This window comes from Felis catus, chromosome D2 (assembly GCF_018350175.1).
Source record: "Felis catus isolate Fca126 chromosome D2, F.catus_Fca126_mat1.0, whole genome shotgun sequence".
In the NCBI taxonomy this organism is placed as follows: Eukaryota; Metazoa; Chordata; class Mammalia; order Carnivora; family Felidae; genus Felis; species Felis catus.
In genome coordinates, this window is record NC_058378.1 from 44,874,536 (window position 1) to 44,894,137 (window position 19,602).

A 19,602-nucleotide genomic window follows, 5' to 3' on the forward strand; every position below is an offset into this window, starting at 1 on the left:
TGTTTTGAGCCAAGAAGGAAAGGCCAAGTTCGCTGGGTAGGCAGGCTGGTGAACAGAGTATGGTGCCTTCCTAAGCCCTTCCCTGGGGAGGGTGGGCTCAAGGTGCTCCCCAACCTGGACCATCTCCACGGAAGGGGGCAGCTGCTTTGGGGAGAGAGCACTCCTAGCATGGAGAGGGCAGATGACAGGCCAGCACATAGATAGGTGGACAGACTGGTGACTTCAGCTGCCCTGCCATGGGGGCTCAGGGCTAGGCTAGGCTGGTAACTGGGCTCCAGTACCCCTTTCATCCCAGGCTCCAGGTAGCAGCCTCATCTCTACCCCCTTTCCTGGGCCTGCTGGGGATCTCCTACTGGTTTCCTCCCTCACCTGGCCAGGCCCCTACCCATTCAGCCACAGCGGCTCTGCCTACCTGTTTGACATTTTATTCCTCATGCTCACCTGGGCAAATGGTCCACATGTTCTGGAGTGTTGTGGTCAGGGAACAACTTGCTGGGGATGTCACAGATCATTAGAGATTGTCTGAGTAGCTCTACTGCCTAGCCAGGAACACTCAAGTCCAGAGAGGCGATAAGCTAGATCTGCTTGGGAGAATCTGTCTTTGTTTTAACCACTGCTGTGTTCCCAGCACCTGTACCAGTGTCTAGAACACAGTAAGCATTCAGGCAACACTTGTCAAAGGACTCTCCCGCGAGTCTGGCTGAGCTGCGAGTCTCAGACCCTCTCTCCAGCGAGTCTGAAGGCCCTGAGGCTCAGATTGGACTGTGAGATGTGGGAGGGCAAAGGCAAGCCCTGCCTGATGGGGTAGGGCTGAGGCTGAGCTCCTGTGCTGCTGGTGTGGGCACGAGGGGGCAGGCTGAGGTTCCAGGCTGTCACTGGAGGGTGATGGATGGGCCAGGGAGCTGGGACTGCTGCCCACCGGGGGACAGGGAGGCAGTGTCTTCTCAGGGCAGCAGAGCTCTGCTGTGGTTCTGGGGGTGGAGGGTGGGCGCGGGCAGGGAGGCACTGAGGTGGGCAGTCAGTGCTTGGCAGAGGGGACAGGGAGCCAGTGCCCCCATGGAGGAGCGATCCTGCTTGTGGAACTTGGTGTGGGTATTTGGGGGGGATCTGAAGAAGGAGAAGCCCCATTCAGTGGTGACATAGGAACTTCATAATAGCTACAAAAGCCACACTCCTCCAGCGGGGGGCACTGGCCCAGCTCTAGTCCCAGGAAATGGCCATGTTCTCCATCCTGCCGGAGATCTTGTTCATCTGACTTGAGTCTCCACCCCTTCAGACCCACTGTCCCAGAAACCGCAGGGCGCAGTACCAAAAGGACACCCAGAGCCTTGCACACCCTGCCTGATGATGTGGTGATACATGGGCATTTGAGTCCCAGTGGGCACTGCCCCTCCCCCACTGGACCCTGCACTGCTCTCAGGTGGTTACAGGTTTCCTGTATGTCCAAGGAGGGGCCGTCTACCCTCACTGTCATGGATCCACAGGCCTCCCATGCCTCAGACTGAGCCCACATCTCCCCCAGCCCTACAGTCCTCCAGGCCTCATGCTGGTTCTCCCTGCCCCATCCCTGCGGGTGGAAATTAGCCTCCTGTCACAGTGGCACCCAGGATAGTCAATGACCTCACCCAGGATCTATGCACCACCTGGCCTCAGCCAGCCTAGGGCTTATATTGCAGCACAGAGGCCTTAAGCTAGACAGCAGGAAGAATGTCCTCACTGTAAGGAAAGGGTGTATTGGGATGTCATGGAGCCAATGACTAGGGGGACCTTTAAAAATAGAACCCGCGGCTCATGCAGGGCATCGGGGGATAGGTACAATGGCCTCTCAGCCTCCTTCAGAGCCATGCCCCAAGTCATCAAGGCTGGGAACAGGCTGGGATGGATGCTGGATCCTCTCCAGGGCTTAGAACCTCTTCACAAATTTCTCGGGTGGGCCACTGATATCCTGGGCTTGGGCATGCCAGGCTCAGTGCTACTGGCCAGGTAGGGCCCAAGAAACTCCCACCAGGCTGTGGTATTTCCTGCTGGGGCTCTCAAGGCCCTTCTGGACCAGGAACTTCTTCCCCAGTGGGATGCAGGGCCAGCGGATGCTCCAGTGTCCTGGCCTGAGCCTTTGCAACAGGGCAGTGGTGGCGTATTGCAGTGGGGTAGGGATGGGGGCAGCAAAGGCAGGGCTGGCTCATTCTCAGCAGGGCCAACAGCCCTGGGCACCTGGACTGCGGTCCTGAGAGAGGTGGTTGGGCAGGCGGGGCTGCGATTACCGTCTCACTTCAGAGCGGGGCAAACCGAGGCTCGATTTGCTCAGGAGCTCTTGTGACCTTAGGAACCCCTAACTCCCTGGCCTGCCGCTCAGCCCTTTGGCTGGGGATTAGTAACAAAGTACTGAATGGGGCCTGTCCCCTGTCAGCTGTAGACACAGGCTGCTCCTCCTGGAAGAAGGCTGCCACCCTCACACTGGGTGGTACCTCCAGTCCCCACCCGACCCTGCCCACCAGAATCAACCTTGGGGCTGTAGCAGCCCCCCTCCCTCGCCCAGTCTCCCTTCTGAGGATCCACAGAGAAGTGGGTTCAGGAGGGAGAATGGGAGGGTGGAGGGGAAATGCCTTTATTTATCCTGGACAGGTGTGGCTGGGCCTGCAACATGAGCTCCCCTCTCCCCCCCGCCCCTCCATCCAGCCGCTGCCAATTCTCCAGGAAGTGGGGGAGGGGTGGGAGCAGCCGCTAAGGAGCAGCTCCAAAGGCCCAGCCCATTCGGGTCCAAGAGCTGGGGCAGAGGCAGGGGCTGTGGTCTGGGGCCTTGTCCTTGGTGCGTCGTGCAGCCCTTGACTCTACTGAAGAAGTGTGTGTTTTTGTCTGGCTCTGCTGCTCACAGTTATAAAATTCTGTGCACCTGTTGTTCCACTGAGGTGGTGGTGAGGATGGGGGAACCGCGGGGCTGAGCCTGGACCCCGGTGGGGGGGAGGGGGGAAGGGTGCCCGTCTTTCTGCACCAATGCCTCTATCTCTTACAGCCTTATTCGCTCGGCCTAGCAGGCTCTCCTGGGGCACCAGCCCAGAAGCCTTTGTTTCTTTGCTGTTTTTGGTTCCAGTATTTGTCAGATCTCCTAGCTACAGTGGGGACGCAGAGGACGGAGGGTCCCCTGGGAGGGGGAGGGGGACAGGCCGAGACTATTCTGGGGCAACTGTGCCGGCGATTCCTGGAATTTCGAGGCTGTAGTTGCTGTTTCTTGGGCAGCGCCTAGCAGTGCTGACAGGCTGTGCTGTTTATAGCCACCCTGAAGGTCAGGCAAGCCTCCGGAGGGCTGCTGGGAGGCTGGCCGGGGCCTTCCCAGATGAAGGAATAGGGAAGATAACCGGACAGAGGCCCATGGCTGGGGAATGCTTTCTTGGAGGTGCCCAGGCCCTGCTTCCCTCCCAGGTACTCAGAGATGTCTTTGACTCTGTGAGGGCCCTGAAGGGAGTGGGCATGAAGCTGGCTGGGCCCTGAGGAGCAGACCCTCCAAAGCCTTGGGCCAGGACCTAGGACAAGGGCAACTTCATGGGCAGCCCCCGGGGCTCCAGGCTTAAGCCACTGTAGGACAGCAGCAAGTGTGAGGAAGGCCGGGCTTCCTGAGTAATGCCTACTAGGTCCCTCTGGGGCAGCCCTCCCACCTGGGAGATGTGTCCCCAGTTCCCTGAGTCTCCATCCCTCTCTGCACGGTCCCCCATCATCCAGAGACTGTCCATGATTGCAAAGGCCCCCTCACCGGAGGCCCTCACATTCCCAAACACAGCTTCTCCACCTCTTTGGAGCCAGGAAACACCTCTATGCTGGGACCATCCTAAGAGGCATGAAGTGGACTTTACCATGCCCCAGTGTTGTCTGGGGCCCACTGAGAGTGACACCTAGGACATCCAGGAGAGAACTGTGGGAAAAGAGGAGAAGAAGAGAGAGACTCAGAAGGTCCTGCAGGGAAGGGTGTGATCCGCAAGAGAGGGGACCAGTGACTCCTGGTTTAGGGTACAGGGAGGTCACTTGCATGTGTGGAGTGGTGGGGGCTGATGCTAGATGGCTGGGTGTGAGAGGGATGGGAGACAGTCAGAGGCAGGACCTGCTGGTCATTCTTGGAGAAGCCTGAAGGTGAAGGAAAGGAGAGACATGACAGGAGCTGGTTGGAGCAACTAAGGCAGGGAGATCCATTTTTTAAAGACTTAACTTCTTTTTAATTTTTTTTTTTTTTTTGAGAGGCAGAGAGAATGCAAGCAGGGCAGAGGCAGAGAGACAGGAAGACACAGAATCCGAAGCAGGTTCCAGGCTCTGAGCTGTCAGCACAGAGCCCAATGTGGGGCTCGAATTCATAACCACGAGATCACGACCTGGGCCGAAGTCGGATGCTTAACTGACTGAGCCACCCAGGTGCCCCTAAATTTTTAAAAAAATTTTAATGTTTATTTTTGAGAAAAAGAGAGAGACAGAAAGCAAGTGGGGGTGGGGCAGAGAGAGAGGGAGACACAGAATCCGAAGCAGATTCCAGGCTCTGAGCTGTCAGCACAGAGCCCTATGCGGGGCTTGAACCCATGAACTGTGAAATCATGACCTGAGCCAAAGTCGGCCACTTAACTGACTGAGCCACCCAGGCACCCTAAAAGACTTAATCTTTAAAAAATATGTATGTATGTATGTATTTATTTAGAGAGAGGATGCAAGTGGGGTGGGGGGCAGAGAGGGAGGGAGAGAGAAAGAGAATCCCAAGGAGGCTCCATGCTGACAGCATAGAGCCAGACGTGGGGCTCAAACTCATGAACTGTGAGATCATGACCTGAGCTGAAACCAAGAGTCACATGCATAACCAACTGAGCCACCCAGTGCCCCAAAAGAATTAATTTTTTTAATGTTTATTTATTATTTTTGAGAGAGAGAGAGACAGAGTACCAGCGGGGTAGGGGCAGAGAGTGAGGGAGACACAGAATCCGAAGCAGTCTCCAGGCTCCAGGCTCTGCGCTGTCAACACAGAGCCTGATGCGGGGCTCGAACTCACAAACCATGAGATTGTGACCTGAGGTGAAGTCAGACGCTTAACTGACTGAGCCACCCAGGTGCCCCAAGACTTACTTTTTTAAGAGTAGTTTTAGGTTCACAGCAAAATTGAGTGGAAGGTACAGCGTTTTCCCACATACCCCCAGCCCCACACATGCATAGCCTCCCCCTGTTATCAATATCCCCCATCTGTGTGACACATTTGTTACACACGATAAACCTATATTGGCACATCATTATCACCCGGAGTCCATAGTCTACATCTGGGTTCACTCTTGGTGTTGTGCATTCTATGGGTTTGGACCAAGGTATAATGACAGGGATCCACCATGTAGTATCATAGAAAATATTTTCACTGCCCTACAAATCTTCTCTGGGCAAGGAGAGGCTTTTTGAGCATAGACAAGACTCTGGCTTGTCTATCAGCCAGGGTGTAGTTGGGGAGCGGGGTCATGGGGAGACAGAAGCTTCCAGCTAGAGGATGAAGGATGGAGCGATGCCCCAGGGGAGGCCAGATGGGAAGGGAGCAGAGCATGGCGTGACAGTAATTTGATCACATAATGTTAAATGCACTTCGAGCTCCATGGGAAATCTCCTGGGGTGGTCAGCCTGGGTTGGTTGGGAGGAGATGCTGGAAGTTGCACAGTACACAGCATCTACTACATACCCTTGCCCTCCCCTCCAGCCCCTGCCCCACCTACACTGGCAGGGGCTGGTCGGGGGGCAAGTGTACGTATCTAGAGGGAAAGAAGGCAGGCGCCTGTCTGGTTTTGAGTACTGAGAGTGATGGCTGAGCATTTCTGCAGAGCCCAGCTACCCCTCTGCTGCCAGGGAGCTAGGGAAATAAAAACCTTACATGTATGTGCCTGAGCCCTGGCCAGCGCCTTGCTTCCCTGGGACTGTGGACAGAACTTCCACTCTTCCAGCTGATGCTCAGGCCCCTCTAGGGACAGCAGGCTGGCTCAGAACTGGTCAGTTGGGGCTGGCCCCTTACACGCCACTCTCTGCCAGCCCCAGATCTTATTTCCCTGTGGGGACCAAGGAGGCAACTTCCCAGCCTCCACCCCTCTGGCACCCTTGGGGGATAGGGGTTAGGGGCCAGCCCCTGTACCCCTTCCATTGGGAGCTTCCCTGAAACTTTCTTAGCTCTGCACCTCCTTACAGGATAACCTGCTTAATTTTTTTTAATGTTTATTTATTTTTGAGACAGAGTCAGAACATGAGCAGGGGGGAGGGGCAGAGAGAGAGGGAGACACAGAATCTGAAGCAGGCGCCAGGCTCTGAGCTGTCAGCACAGGGCCCAACGCGGGGCTCGAACTCATGAGCTGTGAGATCATGACCTAAGCCGAAGTTGGATGCCTAACCAACTGAGCCACCCAGGTGCCCCTACAGAATAACCTATTTAAAAATGTAATCCTCACAGAAATCCTGGGCGAAAGGCATTATTTCTGTCTTTACACAGAGGGCGTGGAGGCTGCTCCGTACCCTGAGGTCTGGCTCAGACCAGTCTGTGCTCTCTGCTTTACTGCCTCTCCTCAAGGCACCCACAGTTGCAGAGGCCACAGTTGCTCCCTGGCACCAGCTAGCCCTGTGTCCCCTGTCAGGTGCCCTAAACCACAGCCCAACAAAGAGGAAGGGCTCCCGTGAGGTGAGCCTGGGGGCAATTTTGGCCCCCAACCACCTAAAGCCTGTTCTAAGGAGCTTTTGAGACAGGCTGGTGCTCCTGGAGCTCGGCCCACAGCTGGGCCCTTACTTGAGAGGTAGCTGGTGATTGGGGATGACTGAAAAAGTGGAATGGGGATGAAACAGTGGTTATGAAGAGTTTTTCAAATGCTCAAAAGAGGATAGAAAGACTTCAAAGAAAAAAAAAATCCTCCGAGGATGTAGTGGCTTTGGGTCCTTTGTAGGACAAGGATCGAAGAGAGAGGGGCAGAGAGTCAGACAAGAGCTACATGGGGCACACCGTGCCTGGACTGCAGGCTTCACGAGCCCTGGGCTCCAGGCGAGGGTCCCAGGGTGGCCCCACCCTTTTCCAGGGCAAGCTGCTTCTGAGAAGGGCATGGGGATCTGATGGTCCTTGGGCAGAGCAGGGGTGACTTCCTTAGGGTCCCTGCCTCCTCTCAGGAGACCCAGGCAGAGCCAGAAGATCGCCCACCTAGCAGAGAATTACAGCACCCTCCACCCCATAAGCCCCAGGGGTCATGGGCCCTGCTCAGGGCAGCCAAAAGCCAGGCCAGCTGAGCCCTGATGAGCAGACACAGGTGCAGGAAGAGAGGCGCCAGGGCAGACAGGAGCCAGCTCGGCGCTCCCCTCAGGAAGTTTGGCTACTGACCAGGCTCTGGGGAGACTGAACATTTCCCAGGGAACAAGAATCACCTCAGTCTATACCTGAGGACGAGGGGGAGTCAGGCAGGACCAGGCAAGAGGATGGCTGTAGGAAGATATGGTGTTACCCCACGCCCGAGGGTGACAGATGTCCTGAGGGCAACTCCGAAGGGAGGGCATTCCAGATAGTCCTACGGCTTGTCCTGGCCGATCTGGCCCCAGCAGCTCTTGGATGTCATTCTGGTGTCCTTGCTCACACCGACTTCCATGAGCTTCTGGACACAGCTCCGGTCCTCCCTGGCAGGCATCATCTCTGCAGGCATGAGGCCTGCCCTTCTGTCTCGGGGTCTGTAGTGGCCCGACCTGGGAGCTCCTTGCTGCAGAGTAATGGCCCCCTTCTCTGTAGATGGTGAGAAGCATCTGGGGGAGCCCTGGTGTGGGCGTGTCTTGCTGTAGGGGAGCTCTGGTGTGGGGTGTTCTACTGTAGGGGAGCCCTGGTGTGGAGGTGTCCTGCTGTGGGGGATCCCTGTGGGCAGTCCACTAGGACAACAGAGGCATTGCACAATTCACCCTGAATGGAGACACACTGGTAACTTGCTATTTTCTCTGAAATGCTTCCCAGCTAAGATGGACTGATGGATGGTCAGGAGGACTGACATGTGACACAGCAACTTGAACAAATGCTAAGGTAGAACCTCAGTGGTGGCTACGTGGGTGCTCACTGTAGAACTCTTCAGATGTCTATAAAAAAAAGTGTCTGGGATAGCATTGACCTGAACGTGAAGCCCGAAGGTGTCCATAAAGGTGATTTTCTGCAGATGGGCCCAGCTGGGCAACTCAGCTTGCTCTCAGGAGTCCCCTCTTAGCCTAGAAAATGTTTTCTTTTGCTCTGTTGTTTTTTACCCTTTGTTCAACCCAAATCAAAGGCAACAACGTATTCCTGTCATCAGTAGAGGCTCCCTGCAGCCATGAATTTCGGGATATGGGATGTGTATTTTGAGAAAGCCCAAGTGGTTCCAAGATACCCCAGTGGGAGCCAGGAAGGCAGGCTGGACTTTGCAAACCAGACAACGTGGCTTCCTGGCAGTCTATGGGTTGTTTCTCTACTATCCTTGCCTCGTCTCGGCAGATTTGGGGGTGAGGGGAGGCTACTCTGGGCATAGGGTGGTCAGTGTTTAAGAAAGTAGTACAATCCCTGGGGCTGAAAGAGCGGGTCCACAGTGGGGGCTCACCTGCTCTCCCTGCTATCACTAGGTTAGCACACACGCTTCCTGGCCTGCCCTGTAGAGCCCACTTGGGAATGGGCTGGAGACTGGTGACTGCAGGTGGCCCTGGTTTGGATAAAAGTGCCTTGTGAAGGGCCTGGTAGGAGGCTTCCCTCCATCTCTGGGAGCCCAGCGCCTGGCCAGAGGCCTACCCAGACTTGGCACCCAGGGTGTGGGACTTTCCCTAGGTCCTTTCTGGACTCCTTCTAGGATGGTCCCCCAGGCCAGGACCAGAAAGTGGCTTCTGCCAGCATTAGAAGCCAGCCTTGTCCCTGGGGTATAGACACGGAAGTAACTGGGGTGTGCCCAGAGAAGCCAGGAAAGAAAGCTGGCTGGTGGGCATGTTGTGGAAGAAAAGCCAAGGGATATCCTCTAGTTACAACTTGGTGGGAGGTGGCTCCCAGAGGCTCCTCTTTCCTATGATGTCACTGGGGGCGAGATCTTTATGGCATTCCACATGATGTCATTGGGGGGGGGGGCTCCACATGATGTCATGGGGATCAAGTCATAAAGTCATTCTTTGTGTTATCAGTAGAGGGTAGGGCTTGCATGGTATTTCATGTGGTGTCATGGGGGGAGGGTGGTTGGGGTAAAGCCAGTCTCCATGATATTCTATGAGACAGCTTTAGAAGTGGAGCTTGATCACATTCCATGTAATGTCCCTAGGGGCCAGCCATCAAGTTATACACCTAGGCCCTCCAGAATTTGCATTTCCAGTGACATCACTGCAGGGGAGACCACGACCAAATTCAGCGTGCTAGTACTGAGGGCCAGGCAGGCAGAATTTGGCTTTGTGCACGATGTCTTTGGGAGTATAGTCTGAGCCATCGTGACATCCCACAGGATGTCCCACACTGGGAGTGTGGCCTTCCTGACATCAGATTGGGTATTCTTGGTGTGTCGCAGCTATTGCATTCTGTATGATTATGCCATGTGGGGTAGGGTCCCCCAGACTCTAACATCCTGTGATGTCATGAGTGTGCAGGATTTGGAATGTGGGCCCCATACCTACACTCCCCACCCCCCACTTTTCTGGAAGTGTGAAGCCAACCACAGAGCACTGGACCCTGCCGCATGTCCCAACTGATCTTGCTTCCCCAGGCTGAGCTGATGGCTTTCCCAGCTCTCTGCCTTCCTGCCATGGGAGCACTAGGCACTTGTCCTGGGATGCTTTTGTGAGGGTGCATTTGTCTTGCCTACTCGCCTGGCAGAGTCTCTGTGGTGATGCTCAATCTTAGCTCTTACATATACCCTCTCTCCTGGAGCCTGCAAAGTGCTCCATGGGTTTTGAGGATACAGATGTTATAGTAGGCTAACTGGTGTAACAAACAGCCCCCAAATCTCAATGGCTTAGAATAGCAGAAGCTTATTTCTCACTCATGCAACATCTGATGCAGTACTTCTTAACGATCTCTCCTCCCAGCAGTGACTCTAGGATTCAGGTCCCTCTGTTGGTGGCTCAGCTGTCCTCTTCTGGGTCCTCTGCATCCAATCAATTGACAAGCAGAGAGAGTGCAGGATGGCAAGCATGGTTGCTAGGGGCAGGCCTAGAAGTGACATACGTTGCTTCCACCCACATTCCCCTAGCCCGAGCTAGTATCATGGTTGCATTCAGACACAGAGCACTAGGAAATGAGGTAGCCGTGTGCCAGGAAGAGGAATCAGGCTTGGTGAGCAGTGGGTACTGGTCGCAGTGAGTGAAAGAGGAAATGGCGGGCCTCTACTGCATGATCCCAGGCGACTCTTCCCCGAGGACTGGCCCATCCTCAGGCCCACCCTTCGTATGTTCATCCCCCATCTGTCAATTCTCTCAGATCACACCAGGCAGCAAGGCCGCCCAGTCCCAGCTCAGCCAGGGTGACCTCGTGGTGGCCATTGACGGCATCAACACAGACACCATGACCCACCTGGAAGCCCAGAACAAGATCAAGTCTGCCAGCTACAACCTGAGTCTCACGCTGCAGAAGTAGGTGGGAGCTCTCCAGAGCAGGGGGTGGAGCCTGGGGTGTGGGTATCAGGGGCTCGAGAGAGGGGCTGTCTGACAGCAGTCACATGGGCCCAGCCTGTGCTACAGGACTGCACAGGAAAGTAAGGACAGCCTCTGGACCAGAAGGACAGGCCCGAGTCACCATCAAACACCTGCCACATCTGTGCCTCACTTCACAGATGAGGTTTGAAGGTGCGGTGGGGGTAGTCACACTGCTGCCAGCATTTGGGCAGTCAGGCCTGAAAGTCAAGGTCTTCCCTGCCTTCTCTTCACCCCAGACGGCCTCCCAAGGACCTAACAGAGGCTCATGGGTGCAAAGTGCTTAAGGGCCATGATTTCTCCAACCCGGTCAGGCCCAGTACCTTTCTGGGGTCGCCCGGTTCATGGCGTGTCCTCAGGCTCTCTGACCTCTCCTGTCACCAACTCTGCCCTGGTAGGAGCTCCTCGTTCTGGTCCTAGCAGCAATTGTCTTCACTTGGTGCCCTTTCTGGTTTTTCCAGGTCGAAGCGCCCCGTCCCCATCTCCACAACAGCACCCCCGGTCCAGTCCCCTCTGCCGGTGATCCCCCACCAGAAGGTAGGTGCTGACTGGCGGTGGCAGGCTCCACTCTCCGCTGTGGTCCCGTGGTGGAGCCCCTGATCTGCCTGCCTGACCCTTGCCCCACGGGGGCAAGGTGGTGGGATCAGCCCTGCCCTACCCCTGCCCCTGCCATGGCTGACCCTGAGGGAAGTGGGGCAGGCCTCCAGGGAGAGGCATCTGAGCCCCCATGAAATACCAAGCTACCGAGTGTGGGGGGGCTAGCCAACACCCCGGATCTCGTGGCTGGGCCGGTGGGAAACCAGCTTAGGAAGTGGTGTTCGCAGGAGAGGGATCATCCTTCCAACTAGGTGGGGACAAGTGTCCGGGAGGCTCAGACCCTCATTTTCCTGAGGGTGCTGGGAGGGGGGATGACTGGGGCATGATGCTAGAGGCCCCAGTCTGAGTCAGCCACCCCAGGCTTGAAGGGACCTGCTGCCCCTCAGAGCTTCTCCTCTGACATAGGATCTCTGTTTCTGGTTTCCACTTGCCCTCCTGACTACATGCCCCATTAGCCCACTCAGAAGTGCTAGTGGTAGCCAAACAGCGGGTACGAGGTGGGCACACCTCACCACCATGCCTGCCACCCCTTCCCAGCTCCCTGTAAGCAGATAAACCCCTTGGGCCCAAGCGACTTGGCCCAGAGCACGAGAGGCCCGCCTCACCCGTCCTGCAGGGACCCACTCCCCACCCATCCCTGAATGACCTCAGACTGACCCCTGTCTGTCCAGTGGGGCAGAGTGGGTGATAGGCAGGGTTGGGGCAGGGGACAGGAAGAGGCTAACCCAGAGTCTGGGGTGGGTGACAGATTGGGGAAGTGAGCAGAGGGCTGCTTGGGAAAAGTGGCAGAGGTGGCCTGTGGGAACCAAATGTCAGCCCCCGGATACCCTCCTGCACCTCCACCCTGCCTGTCCACCGCCAGCCCTGGGGGCCCTCTCACTGGCCATGTGGGGGCATCTCAACATGGGGTCAATGGAGCAGGCCAGGCTGTGCCCACTGCCACCAGGAGGCCAGGAAGCACCACCAGGTTCTTCCACTCAGGGGAATAGGGAGCAGAGAGAGGATGGAGGGAGTTGCCCCCAACCAGCAGAGACCCACCCCCCCCTTTCCTCCAGCCCTGTAAGCAGGCTGGCTTGGCCTGGCCTTCTGTGTGTGGCTTGCGCTTTGTCCAAGTGGGTGTTAGCCTCAGGGCCAGGGACTGTATGCCTCCCTCCCTCCCTCGCCGCCCTCCCCTCGGCCAAACGCTTCCCTTTCAGGAATCTGGGCGGCCCCTCTTGAGCTCTGTGCAGCGGGCTGCAGGCTGCGGGGTGGTAGGCTGCTGGGCGCTCGCACTAACACCTCTGTTTCAGGTCCATGCAGACGCACTGGGACACGTGTGGCCTCTAACTGCTCTCTTCTCTCTCCCCTGCATGGCGCTGCCCTGTGCCAGGACCCTGCTCGAGACACGAACGGCAGCCTGGCGGCGCTCAGCCCCAACCCTGAGGCGAGGGCCAGCCCGGGCACCCCGGGCACCCCGGAGCTCAGGCAGACCTTTAGCTCCTCCTTCTCCCAGACCTCCGTCTTCTCCTCACACACAGAGGCCTCTGACCCCGGCCCTCCATGGGGCAGCCCACGGGCCAAGGCCAGCCTGGAGGGAGCCCTGGACTCACTCAGCCCAAAAGTCCCACAGGGCTCGAGCCAGCCAAGGCAGTATAACAACCCCATTGGCCTGTACTCGGCAGAGACCCTGAGGGAGATGGCTCAGATGTATCAGATGAGCCTCCGAGGGAAGGCCTCAGGTGCTGGACTCCCAGGAGGGTAGGTAACGGGTGCGCAGCTCTCTGCTGGTGGTCTGGGGCCACCGGGGTCCTCAGTGCTCACAGAGGCCTGGCCGGGCGGTCAGAGCGAGGAGCTGGCCTCAATCGGCTCATAAGGCGACACAAGCTGAGAGTGATACAAGTAATGATGCTGTTGGTATATTTGCCATGAGCTGGATGTGTCATTGCTTTACACAGCCTGGAGTGACGTGTTGGCTCCTGCAGAGGGGGGAACTGAAGCTCAGAGAAGGTTAAGTCGAAGTCCAGCTGTCCAGCTTCTAAGTGGCTGAGCAAAGCCCGAATGTGAGACACTGACTCTCAAAACGTTCACACCAGCCCGTTTCCCAGGATGGGATGAAGCCCGCTCCCTCTAGGAACTCTGGAGCAAGCCTCAGGCTGGTGGCCTCTAGGAGCCCTGAGGCAGGAGCAGGGAAGAACTAGAGAGGTGGGAAGGCAAGTTTCTTAAGGCTGGGAGTGGTCTGGGCAGGCTGCCTGGAGAAGGGAGCACTTGAGCTGGGTGCAGAAGATTCAGTGATGGAATGAGTGTCGGGCTTGTAGGACTGACCCTCGATAGAACAAGGCAAGGAAGCAGGACCGGGAGGAGAAAGGGGCTGTGCAGGAGAATAGTAGCCTAATCTCCATCCCCTGAGCTCTAGCCGATGGACTCTGCAAGTGTAGGAGCTAAAAGAACCTACAGTCGGGGTGGGCATCACGGAGAGGCTGCGGGGAGGGAGCCCCCAAGCTGAGCACTTCCTAGCTTCTAAGCCCTTCATGCTTGTTATATCTCATGCTAACTTTGCCCGTGCGTTCGGTATAATTGTCTTCTCCTGCTCTAGAGGCAGAGCAGGCTGAGGCAAGGCGATAGGGCCGAGTGCTTAGGGGTTCAGGGCTCCTCCTCTGTACAGGGACATGAGCCTGTCCATGTCAAAGGGTTACTGGGAGGATGGAAAGAGACCCCACATGCGCAGCACTGAGCTCTGTTCTGGAACACTTGCCGTGTGCTACCTGAAGTCACGCAGCTGTTGCCCTCGTGAGTCAGAATTAGAACCCGAGTCAGTCTGACCCACGCCCATGCCCTCCCACTGCTCTTGCTACAGAAGGTACCTGTGCCCCACCAGTTCACTGCTCCCCTCCAATTCCCAGTTTCCCCATACCCTTCAGCTCTTCCTGGGATCCTGAGTGAAGCTGGCCTTGGATGTTTCACAGGCCGGGCACCTGGATCCAGGCTTCTTTGGACCAAACTGGCAAAGCCATAAACCCCTGAGCTTTTTCCAGCAAGGGGCTTCTGCCAGAAAACTCAAGGAATGGCAGAGTAGAAATGGCGTCCTTCTGGTAGCTTTCTCTGGTCCTCTCTAGGATTGGCTCCTGGCAGGGTAGTCAGCCTCTGACAGATTGAGACCTCCATGAAGCCCACTGTCAGTGACCGTAATGTCTCCCCTTACTGAGCCCTCAGTCTGGACTTGGAGCCCTAAGGCAGTCTTGTGCTTTATGTAACACATTCTCTCAGCAAATTCAGAGTTGGGTATCACTTTCCCCATTTAAATTTTTTTTAATGTTTTATTTATTTTTGAGACAGAAACAGAGCATGAGCAAGGGAGGGGCAGAGAGAGAGAGTGAGACACAGAATCTGAAACGGGCTCCAGGCTCTGAGCTGTCAGCACAGAGCCCTACGCGGGGCTCAGACTCACGAACCGTGAGGTCATGACCTGAGCCAAAGTCAGACGCTTAACCGACTGAGCCACCCAGGCACCCTTCCCCATTTTATAGCTGGAAAATAGAAGGCCAGAGTGGGTAATCTGCTCAAGGTCACACACAGCTCATGAGTGGCAGATGGGGCTGGTACCCAGGTCAGCATGACTCCTGGTGGTAGGGACCTAACTACCTGCCCAGGAAAGTCAAAGGCCAGTCCCACCCCTGCTTCCCATGGCTCCAGTGGTGCTTTCCTGTTGGTGCAGAACCTGACAAGGGTTAAATTGTTACTTGAACAGCAGGTCAACAGTTTCTCCAAGGTAGACAGACTAGGGGAAGGAGTGCAGCGTTTCATCCACAGTAGAGGCTGATGCCGTGGTCTCTGGGCAGTGCTGGCTGGAAGGGTGGAGCCTCTGACCTGGGCTAGCCAAGCCAGCCTCTGATGGGCTGAGGCCACCACCTTGCTGAGTGTCTGAGTGCTCGAAAGTGACAGGGTTGGCAAATGCTAATCCTCACATCCATCCGTTGTACCCCAAACCCATGCTGAGGGCTTTACACTCAGGATTCTGTTTAATCCGCACAGCTCGCCCATACGGTGGGCACCACCATCTCGATTTTGTGAATGAGGACACTGAGGCTGAGGCGGGTGGGGAACAGTGCAGAGTCACAGTGCTAAGAAGATGCAGGGTCAGGATTTGAACTCTGTCCTGCCTGGCTCCAAAAGGAAGCTCCTTCCCCTCCTCTCTGGGCAGCTTGTGATGTGATTTCTTGGTAGCTTGAATCCTCTTGGGAGGAGTGGAGAGAACAAAGGCTGGGCTGGAGCATCCCTGCAGCACCACCCCACCCACCCCACCCACCCCGCCCGCCTTCTCATCCTCTGTGAGCTGGCCCTGAAGGGCAGTATCCCGCAAGTCAAGTCGCTAAATGCAAGGGCCCCTGGGCAGGTCTTACATCTTTGATTTATTCTCCTCAAGACCTGGGTGCTGGCTCCTCTCTGAGCTGTCTGCTGCAGGCCTCTCAGCCCCCAAATCTTCAGGAGGAAGCGAAGCAGGGGGCGGGAGTCACTGCCAAAGAAGGTGCCGGCTACCAGTTGCCGGGACAGGGAAGGGCAGAGGCAGCACACCCAGACTAATTGACACGTGCTGCCCCCCCCCCCGCCCCCACCCTGTGCCTCCAGGCCAACACTGCCCTCTGTAGGGGGCACTGGGCTGGCCAGGGCAAGAGCTGACCCTGCAGCTGTCGGCACTGGCCAGAAATGGAGAAGGGATAGAAGACCTTTCCTAATATAGCTCCTCTCGCCGCTGTTTGAAGCCAGAGGACAGAGGGAATTTTATCAGTTCTGAGACAGTGTAGGGCCTGGGGCTAGAGGCCCTCTGGCTTTGGCCTGGTTCCCCTCAGTGGTGGCCAAGGAATGACCGGGGTCAGGCAAGTTGGGGCCCAGGTTCTGGCAGCCAGAGCCCGGAGTGGTCAGATCTGGGATGGCGGCAGTGTTTGGGGGCAGGTACACCCCTCTCTGCACTCTTTCCTCTCTTCTGGCGGGGCCATTGGTGCTGTCAGGGTCGGCCCTGCAAGGAATTTGCATTTAAGGAAACCTAATGCAGGCAATGCCTGCCCCAAGGAGATGATGCTCCAGGAGGCTCGCTCTAGACAAAAGTGAGGGTGGGGTTCATCTTGTGTCCAAGCTGCCTTGGCTGGGGCCCTACCTGCAATTAGCCTTGGACCCGTACTTCTCCTGAGCCTTCGCGTTCCTCTATCCTGCCTCAGTGACCTTGCACAGGGCCTTTAGGGACCAGGACTGCCTGCCCCTCCTCTGGGAGGGAGAGTACATCCTGGGGCAGGGGGGATGTGGATAACCCCGCCGTACTGCCAGTCCTGCTCAGGGAACAGAACTCCCAGAGCTGGTCCCCATTAATCAAGGGCAAGTCCAGAGCTGCTGTCTGGCTGGGAGCCATGTCCGGCCTTGACTCTGCCTGGAGCAGTCACAGCTGGTCCTGTCTCCCTCTCCATCTTCCTCTCTTGGGCTCTCCAGCCGGGCTGTATGTGGCGGAGTCACATACATGGTACGCAAGCATTCACGAAGATGGACTAGAAAACTCTTATCCCTGGCGGAGCTTCAGGTGTTGTGAACCTACTGAGGGGGAAACACTGCCATCAGCACCTCTGACCCAGACTCACAGGCCATGACCCTGACTCTGAGCTCTGCCACCTCTCCTTGGCACTCTCCTCACCCAATGCCAGTCAGGGCTGGCGCGGCCCCCACGACGGCTGGTCTGAGGATGGTCCCTGCGCTCAGAGCCCCTGGCGGGACCTCATGCTGATAGCCCTGTCTTCTTTGCTCTTTTTCTCCTCCCCAGGTGGTAGCCAACTCTCCAGCCAAGTTAGTATCAAAGGAAAGCATGCGCGTGCGCTTCTGTGCCTGTCCTCGCATGCGTCCGCGTGTCAGTTAGCCTGGACAGCGTGCGCCTGTGTCAGCATGGGTACATGCGTGTGCATGTGTGAGTGGGGGTGCATTCGCGTCCCTGAGCGAGCCTGCATGTGTGTGGAGCTGCAAGTGTGGAGTGGAGGCCTCGGGGAGGGGTGCTAGGGCTCTGTCTGATGTGCCCTTTCCGTTCCCCATTTCCTGCTGCAGCTGCTTAAGACCAGCAGGCCGGCTCAGGGGGGCGGGGTGCGGGGGGTGGAGCGTGTGCCGAGCTGATGCTGGGTTCCACGTGAACCTGAAGACAGTTCTGTCCTGACGGGACTCGCAGAAGGGCTGCGCCTGACCTTCTTTGCCCCAGGAATGCATTCATCTGTTGGAGGGAAAAGCCTCGATTGGCAGAGACTGGCGGCCACACAGCTAGTTGGACTAGAGGGGGACTGAACAGCCTGAGTCCTGTTCCAAGGAAGAAGCACTTGCACTGAAGCATCTGGAGGAGCAGAGCCCTGGGCAACCGAGAGGGTAGCCAGCAGGACGAGCCCCTTCGTGGAGGAACCTTACTCAGAATCCCCATGGGTGCCCAGTGGGGCTGCTTTTCACCTTTGGGGCATTCTGGACCCTGCTTGGGCTGCCGCTGTCTTTCACGCGTGGCCCAGCTCCTGTCGCCTACCCCCAACCCCTTTTGTCTCTGCTTCCTTGCTGTTGTGGTGAGAGAGCTTTCAATGCCTGGCGCCCCCTGCTGACCCCGAGAAATGGCTCAGGCTGAGCTGAGAACTCCCAGGAACTGGGAAAGCCAAAATGGGCAAGGAAAACCTTCTGCAAAGGGCTTTGGGGAGGGTCCTGAGGATTTTCCCTACCAGACCCAGCCGTCTGCAGTTCAGGGGGCTTGGGTAACTTACCTGGGATCAGGCCTTGGGAGGTCTCTCCACCACCAGCCCTCACCTTGACCTCCTGTGTAACACCACCTGTTGCCCTTTTCTCCTTCTACTTCCCTTCCTCTTCTTCCTCTGCTCCCCCTGCTGCCCTCCCCCAGCGCCGACTACCAGGAACGGTTCAACCCCAGTGCCTTGAAGGACTCTGCCCTGTCCACCCACAAGCCCATCGAGGTGAAGGGGCTGGGCGGCAAGGCCACCATCATCCATGCGCAGTACAACACACCCATCAGCATGTACTCCCAGGATGCCATCATGGACGCCATTGCTGGACAGGCCCAGGCCCAGGGCAGTGACTTCAGTGGGTAAGCGCCTCCCCTCCTCCACAGTTGCTCATCGTTCACCGCCTACACCACTGGCTGGGCCTCCTCACTAGTGGAGGCCAAGGTACCAGGCTGCCGGGCGCCATCAGAGACTTTAGGCATCGGGACCAGCTTTCCTCCCTCGCCTTGGGCCTCTCAGGGCACAGCTGTTCGAAGGGAGCCAGCCTTTGCCAGGGCCCTTCCAGAACACGGTGTTCTCTCTTCAGAATCAGTCTCACAGTCAGCTTTAGAAGGGTGGAGGATTGAAGAATATGGTGGTTGCTCCGAGTGCTTTTCAAAGCCTCTGCATTTTCCCAGGCTCCACAAGGGGGTCAGTTTAGAAAGAGACTTCTGGAATCCTGGGCCACATTCTGGATAAACCAGTCTTCTCACAAACTAAGCCATTCTTTGGGGGAAGTTGCTGCATTCTTCCAATGATGAGAGCAATGCAAATATGTGACCAGGTTTCTTGTTTGGGAAGGGGCCTCTGGACCAACCATCCAAGGTGCTGTTGGCAGTCAGCCCCACTGCAGAGCCTGGGAAGCACCCAGGCCCTCCTGTTTGTTCCAGGGAAGCCCAGTCTCAGGGCAATGGGATTTAGGACATCCTTGTTTCCTGGAATTTGCCTGTTAGCAATGGTTGAGGAACTTGAGTGTTGAATAGGGAAAGAGTTGGCTGAAAATCATTTGTGGAAAAAACTGCTAATAGTGCAAACATTAATAAGAAAGTCTCTTTCTTTCTCTGTCTCTTTTAGTGTCTCTCTCTCCCTGTATCTGTCTTTTTCTGTGTGTGTGTCTCTCTCTATCTCTTTATCTCTGCCTTCTTCTCTGTCTCTGTTTCTTTCTCTCTATCTGCTCCCTGTCTGTCTGTCTGTCTCTCTCTCTCTCTCTCTCTCTCTCACACATGCACACTGTTTTCTATTTGAGAATATCATTGCTGTTGACTTTCAGAATTGACTGATTATCTCTTTGGGCAACATCTTATCCCCAAGTCAGGATCTCAACCAACTCAAGGCAAGAAATCTTTTCTTTTTTTAATTAAAAATTTTTAATCTTTTTTTTTAATTAAAATTTTTAATTAAAAAAAATAAACATTTATTTATTTTTGAGAGTGAGAGAGACAGAGTATGAGCAGGAGAGGGGCAGAGAGAGAGAGGGAGACACAGAATCTGAAGCAGGCTCCAGGCTCTGAGCTGTCAGCACAGGGCCCGACGTGGGGCTCGAACTCACAGACCTCAAGGCAAGAAATCTTAAAACGATGGTTGTACTTTTTTTCTGAAGCTAGGAAAAACAGATGTT

The 19,602-nt window shown here is 56.2% G+C and overlaps 1 protein-coding gene across 9 annotated transcripts in view; it reads left to right on the forward strand.

Moving 5' to 3' along the window:
• The window catches only part of LDB3 (LIM domain binding 3), a 64,159-nt gene that overhangs the window by 1,020 nt on the left and 43,537 nt on the right, over positions 1-19,602 (forward strand). For 5 of the 9 annotated variants that reach the window (XM_019813417.3, XM_011287279.4, XM_019813418.3 and 2 more), the window contains exons 3-6: positions 10,421-10,572; positions 11,094-11,169; positions 17,009-17,031; positions 18,104-18,307. In XM_019813417.3, the coding sequence (XP_019668976.1) occupies positions 10,421-10,572; positions 11,094-11,169; positions 17,009-17,031; positions 18,104-18,307 (455 nt within the window). Of the gene's footprint in view, positions 1-10,420; positions 10,573-11,093; positions 11,170-12,598; positions 12,967-17,008; positions 17,032-18,103; positions 18,308-19,602 lie in introns of all 9 variants that reach the window. The other 4 variants (XM_019813416.3, XM_019813415.3, XM_019813419.3 and 1 more) reach the window with 1 other exon arrangement.